The sequence below is a fragment of the Rhamphochromis sp. 'chilingali' genome (assembly GCF_963969265.1).
Source record: "Rhamphochromis sp. 'chilingali' genome assembly, chromosome: 20".
Taxonomy (NCBI): Eukaryota; Metazoa; Chordata; class Actinopteri; order Cichliformes; family Cichlidae; genus Rhamphochromis; species Rhamphochromis sp. 'chilingali'.
In genome coordinates this window covers 4,235,914-4,253,022 of record NC_137947.1, presented here as the reverse complement: position 1 = coordinate 4,253,022, position 17,109 = coordinate 4,235,914, and the positions used below count along the sequence as shown (strand labels likewise).

At 42.1% G+C, this 17,109-nt stretch overlaps 1 protein-coding gene across 2 annotated transcripts in view; it reads left to right on the top strand.

Annotated features, from left to right (window-relative positions):
- The window catches only part of rims1a (regulating synaptic membrane exocytosis 1a), a 123,940-nt gene that overhangs the window by 56,958 nt on the left and 49,873 nt on the right, over positions 1-17,109 (top strand). For both annotated transcript variants that reach the window (XM_080869341.1, XM_080869340.1), the window contains exons 5-6: positions 10,939-11,210; positions 14,825-15,519. In XM_080869341.1, the coding sequence (XP_080725467.1) occupies positions 10,939-11,210; positions 14,825-15,519 (967 nt within the window). The remainder of the gene's footprint in view (positions 1-10,938; positions 11,211-14,824; positions 15,520-17,109) is intronic.

Sequence of the window (17,109 nt, the reverse complement as noted above, 5' to 3'; positions counted from 1 at the left end):
ACTCTCCCTCTCCGCCATATCACCTTTAAGATCTTCCACAGGTGGCGGAGCAGCTCTGGGCAGCGCTTATAGACAAGGTAGGGTACGCCACTGGGACCTGGGGAGGATGCTGAGCGTGCTGCTTTGATGACCTCACACACCTCCTTCAAACTTGGCTCCGTCAACTTGAACTCTACTGATGGTAGGGCAGGGTTGATGAGAGCTTTGTTTGATCCCAAGTCTTGTTCCCTCAATGGGTCACTCATGGTCTCATGAAGGAAGTTATTCACCTCCTCTGCTGAGCACTCCAACTGCCCGCTTCGCTTAACCCCCAGCAATTGTTTGGAAAATCGAAAGGGATCAGCAATAAAAGCTGCACGTTTCCTGGCTCTCTCTCTTCCTCGCCTCCTGTGCCATTCTGCTCTACGGAGGGTAATCAGCTTCTTCCGCAAGATGTTATGCAGTTCCTCTAAAGCTTGCTTCTCCTCCGCATCAGCGTTCTTGAACTGCTTCTTAAGGCTCCTGAGCTCCTGGCGTAGTTGATGAATCTTCATGGCCCTGCGGTTCATGGTGTAAGGGGTCTTGTTGTTACACTTCTCGATCAGGCCGAACCTTTCTGAGGCGTAGCTGACTATGATGGTGGTCATTGTTTTAAGCCTGCTGTCGGCATCTCTTTTGGCCACAGCTTGTATGATGTTGGAGACATCCTCATCAAACTTCTGCCACTCGCTCTGGCTGCTGGCTGGGGGCCACTTAATCCGCTGTTGTGGAACTACACTGCTTGGATTGGAAGAGTCCGGTGCATGGAGGGACTGGGCTCTGTGGGGTGCCTCCTGGCCGGGCTCCTCCTGCGTCTCACCAGGTTCAGGACCTGTGCGTTGCACCTCACTCTCCCGCTCCAAACATTTCATTCTAGCCTGATGGACCTTTAGAAACAGGTCTCTTTCTTATTAAACAGAAGCCTGTCATGCTTAACTTTTGAGAATATAAGTAAATCTTTCTTTAAAAGAACTCTGTCCTGCTTAACTTAAAATTATATAAATTAATAGAAAGCAATAGAACGAAAAATATTCTTGTAACTGTGCACATTTAGTGCATTTAGTACAATTGGCTTCAGTTGAGGTATTATTTCAGCTTTTCTAATGCTAATCAGCTGCTCCTGTTTGTAAACCCACTTGTTCCCATGATTACGCATCATAACTCATCATCATTATTAATCTATGTATTACTTTTATGTATTAGTCATCTATTTGTTGTAATCATCTATCCTTGCAGTTGTCTATTACACAAAATAAATTATATTATCACACTTCTGGCCACATAGCGCTGATATTCACTGCACATGCCCTTAACCAGAGGGTTTAAAAACAACAAACCAATGTTTACATACCATATCTGCTTCTGCCGTGGCCTGGTGGACAAGAAATTGGTTAAGGGTTCCCCGAGCTTTCACGCCCCTCATGTTCTTCATGTGCCCACCACTAGAAGCATGCCTATGGAAAAAGTGCGCCGGCACACAGTGCAGTGCGTTTTATAGGTGTTATCGTGCACTTTTCCAGCCAGGTGTTTTCCTTTTCCCATTCCTCCCCGTACTTTTGCAGCCTTTTTTCTTTTCTTTCTCTGAGCAACAAACATTGCTGCTCTGATGCTGGGCTCACACTGTGCGATTTTTGGCCCATTTTGAGAAGATTTTTGAGTCGTGCGACCGATTTGGTGATCGGCCCGATTTTGGCCTTCATCGTGCATCGTGTAGTATACGTGGGGTAACGAGAAGCGATTAACACCTCACGACCAGCTCCCGATCATCAATCACTCGTGAGGGTGTCACCACAGCCGCTCACACTGCTCACGCGCAAACACGTAAACGTCGGTGAAAAAGATGGAGCAGCACGGCTGTGCAGCGTGTGATCTGGACACAAGCGATGGAGGCACAACTTGTAGAACTTTGGAAAGCTCATCCGAGCCTTTTCGATGTGGCATCACAAAATTATCACGACCACAACAACCGTGAAAATAGTTGGATCTACACTGCTGCTTAATCACAGCTGCCTGATCAATGTTTTTCATTAGCAATTTAGCAAAGTTGATGGTGGTGGCGTGTCTGTGTGAGTGAAAGACAGAGAGAGAGAGCGACAGATTTTCTGTTATAACCTTCATTTTATGGACGCACAGTGTGAGCACTCAGGTCGCATCAGAGCATCGGGCGGTATAGTGTAAGACCTGCATCGTGACCTACCAACTTCTAACCCCTGCGAGTCAATCGTGCAGTTTGAGCAGGAGCTGAATAACGTGACTGAAAAAAAATCGCACAGTGTTTGCCCAGCTTTAGGTGTACTGTCGTCCGAGACTTGCACCGCAGTGTCGGCGTTTGTTTCCCTGTTGGCCATGCTTCTTGTTGTGGTCATCTGTTGTCTTCCGGTATTTTCTCCGCAAGCGACCTTTCCTCGACCAATGAGATGAGCGGTAATCTGAATTGTCATACTCGAATTGTCATAAGTGTGCTGTCAGCTCATTGGTCACAAAGCAGGAGAGGGGCTGGGAATTATGTTTTCAAACAAAGCGTTAATTCCATAAACATTTATAGACTACTTTTGATTCTCACTGTATTACGGGACAAAGTGCGTCCCTTATTAGCTCAATACGGGACGTGTACTTTTGTTTCTAAATACGGGACGATTCCGTTTTTTAAGGGACGGTTGGCAACCCTACTGGTTACCTAGCTGGTTAGCTATGTGTAAACATAGCTCCTTGCTATCTAAAGTATAACTGGACGCTGGCGTAAATTCTTGACTATCTCACACTTCTGTTTAATCAGTTTTCTGTTTGACGTTTATTCAGCTGTGTGAGGAGGGGTCTCTTTTAGGGCTGCCACGATTAGTCGACTAGTCACGATTACGTCGACTATTAAAATCGTGGACGACTAATTTAATAGTCGACGCATCGTTTGAAGCTTTGTAAGATCACAAAGGACGCAGGAATGAGTAGTAGGATTTAAGAGTGTAATAACGGACTGAAACAGAAGATGGCAGCACTGCATGTACAAGGATGCCAGCTGCCGTTAAACCCCGAAGAAGAAGAAGCTGTGTCCCAGAATTCATAGCGCAGCCCAGCGCAGTTGTCAACAATGGCGGCAGCTAGTAGTTTTAACTTTACTCTTATTATTCTTTCTGGGTCACAAAATAAACGTTTAACATATTTTCAGGCGAGAATGTAGCTGTGTAAACCTCAAATATCTGCTCAGTTTATCAAGACACCGCATATTTTCAAAAGCGCTCCGACGTTTTCGGAGACGTCTGTTACCCACTAGCTCGTTAGCTAGGCGGGGGCTAGGCTAACTAGAGCTGTGAGAACACCGGACTCCCGGCAAATCGTTTTCAAACCCACCGCCGTCTTTCGCTAGTCAGGTTAAACATATATATAAGTCACTTAGATAACTTAAAAATGTTATTGTTTGGCTTTCTTTAGTATTTTATTTGTTCCTGAGTAAATCGGTTTGGCTGAGATTAAAGTTATAGTTTTTGCACAGCTAAAACTGTCAAGCAGACAGCTGATTATCAGAAGTGTGAGACGCTGGAGAATATACTCCGGTGTCCTGTTATATTTTAGAAAGCAAGGAGTTTATTAAACTTTACCGAAACAATCTGCAAATTTCATTAAAAATTAATAAACTACCATCTTGTCTTTATTTTTAGTTAGCACAAACACTTCAAGCTGTAAGCTAATGATAGTTATATAAGACCAGATGCTGCTGGTGCAATAAGCTGTACGCTGTACGTCCAATGGATGATGATCTGATTAGTCGACTAATCGCAAAAATAATCGGTGACTAGTCGACTATCAAAATAATCGTTTGTGGCAGCCCTAGTCTCTTTTGTAGCTCAGTCAAATCTACAGGACAAAAAACAAATACAAAAGCTACAAAAGACCTACAGTAAAGTACAGTATATATGACAGAAACTGAGTTTGTATAGTTTGGTATAATTTGAGCTTGAAAGTCAATATTTGCTATGGCTGCCTTTATTCTTTAACACAGCTTGAATAGTGTTCTTGTATTTTCTTTAAGTGGTCTTCAGGAATAGTTTCCAGGTTGCTTGGAGGATAGCAAAAGCACGTATTTGGACGTTTGCTGCCTTTTGTTCTGTCAAAATGATCCCACAGTGCTTCTTTAATGTTGAGGTCCAGGTTCTGGGGAGGCTAATAATTCAGGAGATATGGAAGTAGCCGTACACAGCTAGTTTGAGTCCAGCCATTCAAACCTTGTCTTTCTGTTTGCGTAGTTTGACTCTAGAGAAACAGGGTGCTGTGATGTCAGAGGATGATGCCTGGTGGCTTTCTGCTCCTCCCCCCTTCCCTTTGGAACTGCTTCCACCATCAAGTGCTTCGCTTCCATTTCAAGAAGTGTCAGTGTCGCTGCACCATCAGACTCCCAAGGACCAGGTCTGTCACCCCAACAGAGCTCAGAGTCCGCAGAGCTACTGCGTCAAAACCTTGGAGAGGATATAATGCATCTAGGGAGCTTGTTTATTTAGGATACAGGCATACTGCTGCTGCTGCTGCTGCCGAAGAAGATACAGAGCAAGAAGATATGTAACAATGCGGTACTGGCCTAGAAGATACATATCAAGGGATTCAGGCCAAGGAGATGCAAGTCAAGATACCTTCCTGTAACCACTGAGCCTACCAAGTGGTACTAGGCTGTTGGGAATATGCGGTGCAGCTACTGTAATCTACAAATTATGTGTTACGTCTAACTAGTCTCAAAGTGTTAATGCTAGCTTAATGGTAGCTTTTTTTAAATAAGCATTGTCATATGCAACACTAGGGTGGCACTGGGGGTGGCAAGAGATTATTTTAGGGGGCCACATGTAGATCCGCCTGATGTTTTGTTAGCAGTATTATGCAGTTGTTCCTGTCCTTGATGCAGTTTGCACTTCACCATCACACTCTTATGGTTTAGTGCAGACAAAATTTAAGTGTCCATATCTCCACACCCTTAAAAAACTGCAGAGTATGTCACAAGTTTCTTCTTCCCTGCACACAAACTGTAATCACCTAAAATATATAAGTAGGAAGAAAATGGCATGTGTGATGGTTTTTTTTTCCTATCTGCCAGTCATGCAGACCATTTAAGAACTTTCGTAACACTAGCTACAACAAAACTGAAACTGTGACGTGATTACTCAAGTGACAACAGTAATGCGTTATGTTGTTGTTTCATGCACTACACCTAAAATTGCCACTAACACATGCAAGCTTTTACCAAGAGGCTGCGCCGCTGAAATGTTTTTAACTGTTGGTATATGTTAAAAGCAGCATCTGAGCTGACAATTTGGCTGTATTTAAAAAAGGGATCACTCAGAGAAAGAGTCTAAAATTGTTCAAGTGATCAGTTGTGGTACCTTTTATGTATCTTTGGAGGTTTCCCACAGATTTGGATTCTGTTCACGGTAGTAGGTGGGGGAGGACTTCAAAAGGTCTTGAAAAGTGGAACACATACACTGAACAATACTGTTTTTTGAAGTACTTCGTGCCAGGTAACGTATCACAAACATGTCTCACCCCATAGATGGACTCTGACCACAACTGCTTGTTTTTGTTCGTGGCTGCAGGTCCTCATTACAATAGCCCTCTACCTTGCACCCTGTCATCAGCTGTAGTTGGTGGTGTTGGAGCCTGTTGTATCAAATGAAACACTGTAAAATCAAGACAAATGTAATCTGCATTCACAGCAAAATATGCGGCAGGCGTCTCTGTCAGAATGTTGTTAAATGTTGCATTATCCTTTTTGTCTAAAGGCCTTTACGTTCATCTTGAATAATGCTCATTTAGAAGTCTGTGTTAAACTTAAAGTTGGAACATGAAACCGGGATTCGGAAATTGATTTTCACCAGTGTTCTACTTTCTGTTCTACTTTCCTCTCTCTTCCTTGCCTCACTCTTCCATAGTTTTGTGTCATGTGACTAAAATGACAATTGTCCACATCTTGTCCATATTATTTATTTTCATGGGAAGCAAGTCAAAAGGTATTAATGGTGTTGTTCTGATCAAGCTTTCTTTGCATACTTTCTAAAGTGTAAAAAAAAGTTTCTCTGTGAATTGTGTATTGTAAGTATAAAGCACACCCTGTGAATGACTAAATCAGCAAAGGTAATTTGCAAAATGTGTCAGTGTCATCTTCAGCACCAAACACAGCTGATGAGAGAAATATCTCAACAGCGTTTTTGCTTCAAAAACAATTTCCCAATTAAAAGGCAAGTTGTTTTTAAAATTTGTAGTCTATGACAGAGGAAACAAAACTTGGGTTTGCACATAACCTATAGCAGAATAACTAAAGGATGGTTTGGTCTGATCCACTCCTAATTCTAAGATTTATCAGAAAGGAAAATTTTAAGCCTTAAAAGAAGCGTGGGTGGCTGTCTCCACAGAGGAGGAGCTGAAAGCTGGAAGCTTTGCATCCCATTCTACTTTTAGGAACCACAAGTAGGCCTGCTGATAGTTTTTTTTTTTTTTTTTTTTTACTACCTACTATAGAAATTTCAGTTTTTTTTTACAATGGGACCGCAGATAAACAAAAAGTAAAGTGGTCTCAATGTGGCCAACAATGAAAAATAAGTTTGACATCCTTGCTAAAGGATTATCTAGGAGCTTTTAGAGCAACTTGATAAAAAGGAATTGCAAAAGTGTGGTTTAGAAATAACAAATGCTCACATTTGTTTTCCTGCTGCATCATTCTGGGACAGGATGTTTAGCAATACTGTGCAGAAGAAAAAAGACATCAGAAACATTTGTTAATGTGGACGCTGAAGGACAGATCCTGGTCAAAGGGGAGTCTAATGTTCTCACTGTGTTATTGGAGGCCAAGCAGACACTGTGTTTCTTAGAATCACTTATGTCTGATTTTAGAAGTACAACATTACATTCCAGATAATAAGTAAAAGTTTAATTGGTCCCATTTAAAGAGATGTTAGCACATTAGCATAAATGATAGCTTTGCTGGCAAATGTGACTCGAGTGTTTTGTGGGTTTTTTTCACAAATTTTTGAAGATTGAAATTAAATTTCTCTTTTCACCTTTTTAACATCAAAAGATTTTTTGACCAAGTGAAGAAATTAAATAAAGATGTTCCAGTAATATTTGTTAGGAAAGCACTGAACTTCCCTGTGTGACTGCGAGGCATGTCGGCCCACCTGTCAATGTACGGACGAATAGGCTAGCATTGCAGTGTTGATCTGGCAGCCATCCACCTTGGCGGTCTGGCTGCAGAAAAATCACAGATTGGTGAATGTTTTCACCGAAGCTATAATGTCCCACATGAGGCAGTGTTTTGCTTTCTTTGCTCTGTGTATATGTGTGTGTTTGTGTGCGCACACAGTCTCCCTCTCTCCCCGGTGGTGCTGGGGTGTTTGGCAGGATAAATATAGCTGCGTTGGTGTAAAGCTGTTTTCTCCTCGGCTTTTGTAGCTTTAATCAAAAGCAATCTGGAGGAGGGAGGAATGGAAGGGAAAGTGGTGGGGTAAGGGAGCGGGAGGGAGGGAGGAGGAAGAGGAGCGAGAGAGATGGTAAGAAGAAGAGTTGGGAAAGCGGGGTGATGCCAGAGTGTTTTATTTTAGCTCTCTTTAAAGAGTCATTGGGGAGTGCTCAGGAGTAATGAGAACCCTGGTGGCTGGAGGAGTGGGACCGGCTCTAACCTCCACTCACCCTCCTCCTCCTCCATCCACTCACTGTCTCTTTATTTCCCGCCCAGCCTCACTTCCTCTGTCATCTCCTTCTTCCTCATTCTGGCTCTCATATCACTTTGAGTAAGGCTACATTCACACTGCGAGCCGTCCTTGCTTCTCTCTGCCTTTCTATTCTGGGCTGTAGCCCACACCTCTTATCAATATGAGCTGATGGTGGTGGAGAATGTGCACAGAGAAACTGTTGTTTTTAAGAGCAGCCGCCATGTAGCACAGCAGAAGAACAGAGCCCTCTGTTAGTTTTGTTAGTGATCTTTTGAGTAAAGTTCACTGTAACAAGCTGCTGTGATGCCCTGGCGACCTGTCCAGTGACAGCTGGGATAAGCTCCAGCCCACCCCACCCGCAGCTCTTAACTGGATAAGCAGTTAAGAAAATGAATGGGTGGATGGATGTTACCAGCTGGTGCTGTGCTCAATTTTTGACAAATCTATTTAGGCTAAAGCTGAAGCTCCAAAGATATTACATTTGCCTTTTCTCAGCTTGCTTCTTTTTCATTTTATTTTTTAAGAAAAAAGAAATGATAGAAAAAGTATTCAGAAAATTCTGATCTCTCCACATTTAGCAGTGAAAGCAAGAAAGGTGACTAAATGGACTGGTTCTTATATAGCGCTTTTCTACTCTTCTGAGCACTCAAAGCGCTTTACACAACTTGTGCATTCACCCATTCACACCCATTCGCACAAGCAAATTTTTCCTAGATGCTTTCTAACTGACATTCACACACATTCATACTCCGATGGATGCATCGGAGAGCAATTTCGGGTTAGTATCTTGCCCAAGGATATTTGGCATGCAGACTAGGGGAAGCCAGGAATCGAACCACCAACCTTCCGATCAGTAGATGACCTCCTCTACCACCTGAGCTACAGCCACAGCCACCCTACTGACACTTGGTATCAATAGGGTGATGAGGTGATGAGTCAGATGTACAAAAATGTACAAAAACTTTTTCCAATTTTGATGCTGATACCAAAATACCATGCAGATACCAAGTGTCAGTCCTATAGCACTGTTAAGTAATTATGTGTTAAGCAACATCAGGCTTTAGTTACACTGTTATACTGTTTTTGCAACTTTCTAAGGTAAAATGAATATGTCCAGGTATAAATGTGTATCGCTCTGGTATTCATTTATAAAATAATCAATGCCAACTGGATCGAAATAAATCAAGTGTTAATCTTTTTCACCTAATTTATTTGAAAAGGTCTTAGTGTGAGAGACTTTACTGTTTACTGCTGTCATTTACAGACAGGGTGCTTTCCCTGTTCTCACTGTGTGAACACCTCCTCATCTGAGCTCGTGGAGTGGAGCTGACAAGAGTCACTGATGACACCTTATGTTACCATAATAACGCAAAATCTAAATCTAAGTATTAGACCAAAATGAAAGAGAAGCCAGCATGAAAAAGAATTGTGTACTCCTGAGCTTTTCACTTGACCACAAAAAACGACTGCAAGCTTTGCAAGCTCTGCAGATGTAGAAAGAAAAGCTACAGTAGCAGGTATGAAATACCTCCAAAGTGTTATGAGTGAAGACTGCTGGCGTGTTGGTATAGTAAACACAGAACAAAATAGAACTGAATTGAATACTTCAACACCATAGGTTGACTCATCTTCACAATCCCTCATCTAGCTTCTTTGGATCAATAGCTAAATATTGATTATCCTGGTCTGAAGTTTAGATTCTTTGAAGTCTTAGAAATATAGTCAAAAGAAGACGGTTGAATATAGTGGATACATGGAAAGCTGAAGTTGGGGAGAGCAACAGAAAGGCCAAGTCCAGAACAGACACTGAATAGGTTTTCAAGTTTTTTGCTATATGCACAGTGGAAAACATGTTGCCCTGTCAGATCTTTTTTCTTTGCTGTCCACAACAAATGCAGAAAAACATATAAACATATAAAATAGCTACACAGAAGAAATGATCATTAAAGACAATTTAAAAAACAACTATAAACCCAGCATATATAGTCAAAAACATGATAAATAGGAAACGCTAGCATGGTGGTGGGTTGCATCCATCTTTAATATACAGTCTATAGAAGTGACTAGTCAGTCACTCAGTAGGCCTCAGTAGGCCTGTCCTAAAGCTTTTCAGCTTTAATGGGATCTCGGTGCACAAAATGAACATTATGTTGTCCTCAACAAGACTTTAAACTAGAGCAAGACCATAAGGTGTTTACTGAGGTTACAGTCCAAGGTAGCTGAAAGCTTCTAGTCATGCTTCTTTTTGAAACCAGAGTCGCCGCCTGATGGCCATTAGAAAGAAATGCAGGTTTAAGGCATTAGCTGCACAGCACAAGAGGACCGGAGAGGGGAAAAGTGTCATCTTATACTTGATGCCATTTCTTTAACGTAGTGATTACAGTCTGTTCATAGAATGAATGCAGTATCTAACAGCAGCTGAGTAGTGGAAACTGGCGTCAAAGGCTTCTTTGATGCTTTGTTTGGAGCCAAGTCTGAGCGTGCCACATACTGTACGTGGTACAAAGTCTGTTGGTCGCTTGAAACTGAATTAGCTGTCACTGTCAAAAAGGGTTAACATCAAGTAATCACTACATCCCGAAGTGGTTATGCAATTCACTCAGCTGTGTGGGTCTGATGCGTGTGTCACGTGTCTGCGTTTGGACTCACTCTTTGCCGTAGTGCATCAGCACAGCCAATGTATAGTCAGTGTGCATATGTGTGATGGGACAAATAGAAGGAAAGAAGACGGGAGATATCAGTTTGGCAGCGACTTGAGTGTCCTTTCATTATCCAGTTGGCTTTGTGTTCCTCATTTGGAGGCCAAGAGCGGCCCACAGTGGAAGCAAAGCTGCTCCCTGCTATAACTGCCTTGATGTTGATCTTAAAAAGCTTCCATAAAAACCTTTTTCTGGGCAGCAGAGCAGCTCTTTAGGAAGTGCATTGTTCCATTTCCTGTTTGACAGTCACAGCCGTGCCTCAGATTAGTGCTTGGCAAAATACTTGGCTGAGATGATTTCTACTAACTGCAGTAAAGAATATTTCCTTTCTCTTCGACACCTTATTGTGATACTAATGTGAAAAGCGTTCAGCTCCTCATCACTACTTCACTGTCGTGTTATGCAAGTATATGTCATATATTATCTGATCTGTTTGTGCAGAACCTCTGTGATGACAGCTTGTTGGCAGATTAGCTGATAAAGATGCATGTGTCGTATGGCTGTTATTGTAATCCCCACCCGTGCTCCTTCTATCTTAGGTGATCTGGGTGTGCAATAACTGCCGAAAGCAGCAGGAGATTCTGACCAAGCCAGGGGAGTGGTTCACCGGGCCCCCCGGGAAGCCCGCTGGCCTCGGTTCAGCCGTCAGCGAGCCATCAGTGTGCCAAGCTCCCGGGGATAAGAAGCTCAGATCTCGCTCCCAAGCACCACCGGGGTCCACCACTGCAATCTACGACCCCAACCGACCGAGCGCACCTGGGACCGCGCCTGGCACTGATGCTCGGTCGCTCAGTGAACCACCACGAGACACGTAAGGCGGAGCTATAAAGTAGAACCCGTGTTTCTGTGGAAAAATGCATATGCAGACATGGGCAAACAAAAGACATATTTTATTCTTTTACCTCATGGGTGCGATGAACATCACTGAAAAAGTGTGAAATGTTCAATGTTAAAATATAAAGGAGAGTAATTTGCTGACAAAGTTTTTTTTTTAATGCTGTTGTGGTCACAAGTTGTTTTTCCAAATGATTGATTTAATCTCTTTAAAAAATAAGAATTGGCTGCACAACTTTGCATTTATTTTGGATTTTCTCAAATGAACATGGGGTCAAAGTAGACTTACAGGTTTAATTATATGCATGTTGTCCCTCAACCACATACTTTTGCTAGCCATCAATAAGCTTCTGACTTAATTCTGCATATTTGACCACTCATCTTGGCAGAATTGATATTTTTTACTCAAATTGGTTGGTTTCCTGGGATGAACCCAGCTTTGAAATGTAGTCCACATTCAGATTGGGGTGGTGGGAATTCCACACGCTTAATATGACCCTGTTTAACCATTACAAAACCACTTGTGATGTGTGTTTGGGATCATTGTCCTGTTGGAACACCCAATTGTGTTTCAACCATCCAGCTGTTGATCTGTGGGGAAGTTGAAGAATTTGGAGGTAGTTCTTCTTCTTCATTATTCACTTTTACAGTGGACTACTATTGCTAGCCCAGAGCACAACACTACCATCACCATGCTTGGCTGCTGGTACAGTTTTTTTTAGCTCTGAAAGGCTCGCTTTTACTCCTCCAAACATACCTCTTGTCATTGTGGTTAGTTGCTTGAACTTGTCTGACCATAAAACCTTTCAGGCATTTGACTTGTTCATGTGGCAGCACACTTTCCATTTGTGTATTGGTCAGTCCAAATACTCCAAATACCAAAACAAATACTCGTCATGCTGGAAAGAGAAACTACCAGTTGTAATCAATAATTTTTTATGCATGAATCATGTAATTGAGACTGTGTGTATAATTTAGATCTTTTGTGGATTAGTGAAAATAATAATAATAATAATAATAATAATAATAATGTGCACCCAGTTCTTGTTTTATAAAGTAATTAAGGATGTATGCTGTACGATTTTTTTCTACCCCTGAAAAAGAACAATTAATTAAACATAATTAAAAGTCCAATATTCCCATTAAGTGTCCATGCCCATGATGAGTCTATGTGCACCTCTGGTCTCAATTTTATACATTTCCTCTGTTTGCAGCAACATGTGCATTTAATATCTGTGCAGGTACCCTGTGGATTTTATGGTAGCATGCAGATACAGAGATGAAGATCAATGTGTAAAATTGCTGCTACATTTACATAATGAGGTGACAAGAGCTCAATACTCAAAAAACTCCCACACAGAATGTGATCAATCCATCTAAGGCCTGAGTACTGTGAAGGCAACAGCATATGATTCACCCTTAATTTGTCACCCTCTGATACTGTGACTCAGTAATGGAGGGATCCACCTTAATTTGAAAAATGAGAAGGTGCTGCACGCGCTGGAGTTACTCTGGAGTGATGGTACTCTCTTTCAGATCATATCACTTCCAAAGACAATGACCACTAACATCGCTGCATTAGGTTGTTTTGAGGAATAATAAAAAAAAGAAAAACAAACAAACACGTAAAGCAAGTAAAAATATACTGTTGGTGTTTATCCTTTCCCAATGTTTACTGACAATATTTTCTGGGACATCATCTCCCAAGCCAGAGCTGGTGCTGACAGAACAATAAAAACTACACTGTAAAAAGACAGATGTTGACATTGTTTACATGAACAGCAGTGGGTCCACTCAAATCCTCCTGTAACACCAGGAATATTTCTCATATTGCAATAAACAGCAAAAACATGTGCTTTTGTTTTCTTTAAAAATATAAAACCCAATTGATTTACAGCCTTTTTGGTTAAGAAGACATGTGATCAGATACCTGTACTGAAAAAAAATCAATTTAAAAATAACATGTTCATATAGCTACATGAAATTTAGCAGAGACATGTTAATGTTACATAATGTATTACTCCTTCATGGAGCTTTGCAGATCCTCAACTAGATCTTAGAGTTGTCACTAGGGGGCAGAGTGGAGTGGAGAAGACGGGAGTCATATTATGCAAAGAATCTTTGTAATGAGGTGAAGCCAGCTAGGATAGGCTCCAGCCACCCCACAACCCTGATAAGGATAAGCGGAGGAGAATGCATAGATGAGGTGAAGCCAAATGTTATTTATTATCTAAAGTGTCCATGACAGTCATTCTCTATATTTCTTATAACTTTCTCATTTGTTTTCTTCTTCTTCATGGTGAACTCTGCTGTTGATCCTTTTCCGTTCTCCACCAGTCAGTCTCTGACCTATTTATATTGTCATCACCATCACACCCCTGGCTTCCAAGAGCACTGCACATAAGCGCATGTCTGCAAACAGACATCATCACACAACCATAAATCCCACATCAGATGTGTGGAAAGGACAGCCAGCCAATGGTTATTCAATGTCCAAATGTTTGCTTTGTGTTTATTGCACTAATGGCATTTCAGCACTCCCTTTATGTATAGCTGGAGAACTAGCAATACATACATACAATACATTTTTTAAAAGACAGAGCCAAAGATATCTTGATTTTTTACTCTATTAGTTCTGACCTCTGCTAGTTCCATAATTTGGGATTTGTGGGGTTCACTGATTAATACTGCTTTTCTTGAGATGCTCCTCTTCAAGAGCCACGTTTTTCAAAAGAACCACAATGTACTGGTAGCCATCAATTCCTGGATTCACCAGATAATTGAACTTCATAAACCTCCTCAAGAGCAAGTGAAATGTGTAAAATTGTTAAAAAGTGCCCATTTTATCTTGTGTTGTCTCAGCCAGCAGAAAGAAAGCAGTCCTAATGCTTGTGTTATTGAGCACCATCTCCCACATTCCTCATTTGCTTCCATTATACAATGATGGATTATGCCTCTTAGCATTGTTTCCTATGCCATTCATTGTAATGGAAGAATGAGGCTACTTAATAGTAGAACGAGTTTTCACTTGTGACATTCTGTTAGTGGACACTAATGTTAACAATGAAATGGTAACAGATGCAAATCACACCAGTGGCATTTGTCACACATGGCTTAAGTGGATACATTGTATAAGCAGAAGCTAAAAGCAGCCACATACATTAACCAAAGTCTTCCACCCTCCACGTGCTGTCACAGCTGTCTGTGATGCTCGGTTTGTGACTCACTTTCCGCCAAATGAATCATATAGCTACTCATTGAAGAGCCTTCTTACGCGCACATGTGATGATTTATTGTTAACTCAATGGGAACAGAAAACTTCGGAATTTCAGATTGTGTGACAAAACACCCTATCGCCGACTTGTTAAGTGATGATGTAATGCCCTGTGACACCCCGAGTGACAGATACTGATTTACAGGTTAATTATTATTGGCAGTGAAGGCTAAAACAATGAGATGATTCAGTTTGCATTAACCTGTGTAACATTGTCACTCACACGTTGCCGTTGTAAGCTTCCTGCTGAACAGTTCTCTAACCAAACCAGTATCTTGTCTGACATCACCCCTCATCTGTATACTTTCCCTCCTCAGGAGGAATGGACGGGGTGGAGGAGCTGGTCGGGGAGAGCGGCGGCAAGGCCAGCCCAGGCTGAAGACCCAAGTCTCCATGGACCGGGACCTCAGGGGGGAGTCTAGGGAACGCAGGGAAAGTCGGCGCCTGACAAAGGGACGTTCTCTGGAGCACGATCCTGTGGGAGGTGTTGGAGTAAGACGGACAGAAGAGGGGGATTACCATCACATGGACCACACCGGTGCGCCCACTCGACAAGCAGGGCCCGTCCCTCCTGGAGGCAGGGGCCATCCTGTGCCCGGGCAGGGTCGAGGCACAGGCGTAGGGGGAGGTGAGGTCGGGGACGGTGCCCGACCTGGACAGAGGACAGCGGGTGGGGTAGGTGGGCTGCATGAACATGCTCTTTCACAGCAAGCCCCTCCCCCTGAACTCAGAGAACCTCCTGATTCAGGTCCTGGCTCAGCCCCGGGCCAGGGACCCTCAGTGAAACGGACCAAACGGGACAAAGCTGAGAGCATGCTGCGCAACGATTCGCTAAGCTCTGATCAATCGGAATCTCTGCGTCCGCCACCGCCGCGGCCCTACAAGTCAAAACGAGGGCAGGGGGCCGGAGGGAAGAGACAAACGAGCGTCAGTAGTTCAGAGGAGGAGGGCGGGACCACGCCTGAGTACAGCAGCTGTGAGGATGCCGAGATTGAAAGTGTCAGCGAGAGAGGTGAGAGAATATCCATCATTACCTTCTGTTCATGAAGAAACTGTGGCATATATTGATATCTGTCTGGTCATTTGTTTGTTTATCCGTCCATTCAATTCACGAGATATTTATTTTGACAGAAGATGAGGAAATGATCCACCCTACCCTTTGTTTATGGCATCTTAAGTCAGAGCGGTACATTAGCCTTGTTCTTCAAGCGACAACATTTTTGATTTAGATTTTAAAACCAAAATCTCTGTTTTAATGTGTTTTTTTGCTGTGAACTATCATCAACCAGGAAGACAATATAATATAAAGGATGGAAATTTATAGTCATGCAAAATAATAAAACATTTTAGTAAGTAAGATGTAAGTTAAGATCAAATAAATAAAATAAGATGATCATTCATTTTCAATTATTTTAAAAAATCCAGCTTTTTAAAAATTGCCTTTCACAATAAAAGTGTGTATTATAAGCCTGACGGACTGCCAACTTAAGGACCGGTGATTTTTTCCTTTAATACAAAAGCTTTGAGCTAGCGCATGTATTTTTTTTAGCCTGCTGTTATTATTATGTTTTGCATATTTAAAATCAGCTGGAAAGTCCATAAAGACCTCTAAAGACTACCACATAAAGATTACAACTTATTCTTATTCCTATATTCTTTTACTTTCTTAGCTCACATTCATCCACTGATTTTGGATTACCATCGGTTAGAATATTTGGAATGAACATAAACCTTCATTTAGTGCTTTCTCTCTTGTAAAGAGTTTACTGCTGGACTGTAGCTATACTAAGTAACATGTGAAGCAATTACTTAAAAAAACAAACAAAAAAAAACTAGATCCCTATGGACAACCCAGAGTGGGATCCCTGGAGGACATTGTGTTAATGTTATATTATTTTTTATTATATTCCAGTCTCCAGGGCACCCACTAGACTGTGTGGGTCTTTAGCATTAGGCACATAAAAATCCCCACCTTACCAACAGAATTTATTTCACATCATGCATTTCATTGTATTGGTGCTGCACTTGCAGGGTGTATGTTTGAACGCTCCCATCTGACCACTATATTATGGGAAATGAATTTAAGAAGTGCAGACAGTTGTTCGGTTTCCATCTGTGATCCTCACTTGCACTGTGTCAGTCTGCGAGGCTACAAACGTTTCGCTTCTTTAACACCGTGTGCTCGCTGATCACAGGTGAGGCGACTCTGATGTAACCTCCTGATTTGGAGAAGCACTGCTCGTTTATCAGGTTTTTTTTATAATGCTTAGTGAAGCGCTAAAACCTCATGTGTTACACACCAAACGGCTTGAGAACAAGCTTTGCAAAGGCAACATTTGAGAGGCGTGGTCTGGCTGCGCCTGCAGAAACGTGGCACGTCCTGCGACATTCTCTAATGTTTTGTGTGCCGTGCATGCAGCAGGCTGTAGCCGGCAGTCCGGGTTGTCAAAATGAGCAGCTACCCAATAAACTGCCATGCACGTTAACAAGTGTGTGTATCTGAACGTTTTCCTGTGTGTCATATTGTATTGTTTTCAGCTTGGCCCTGAGGGAGGACAATCCCACACTGAGCACACATGTACGTGTGTGCGTGTAGTGTGTT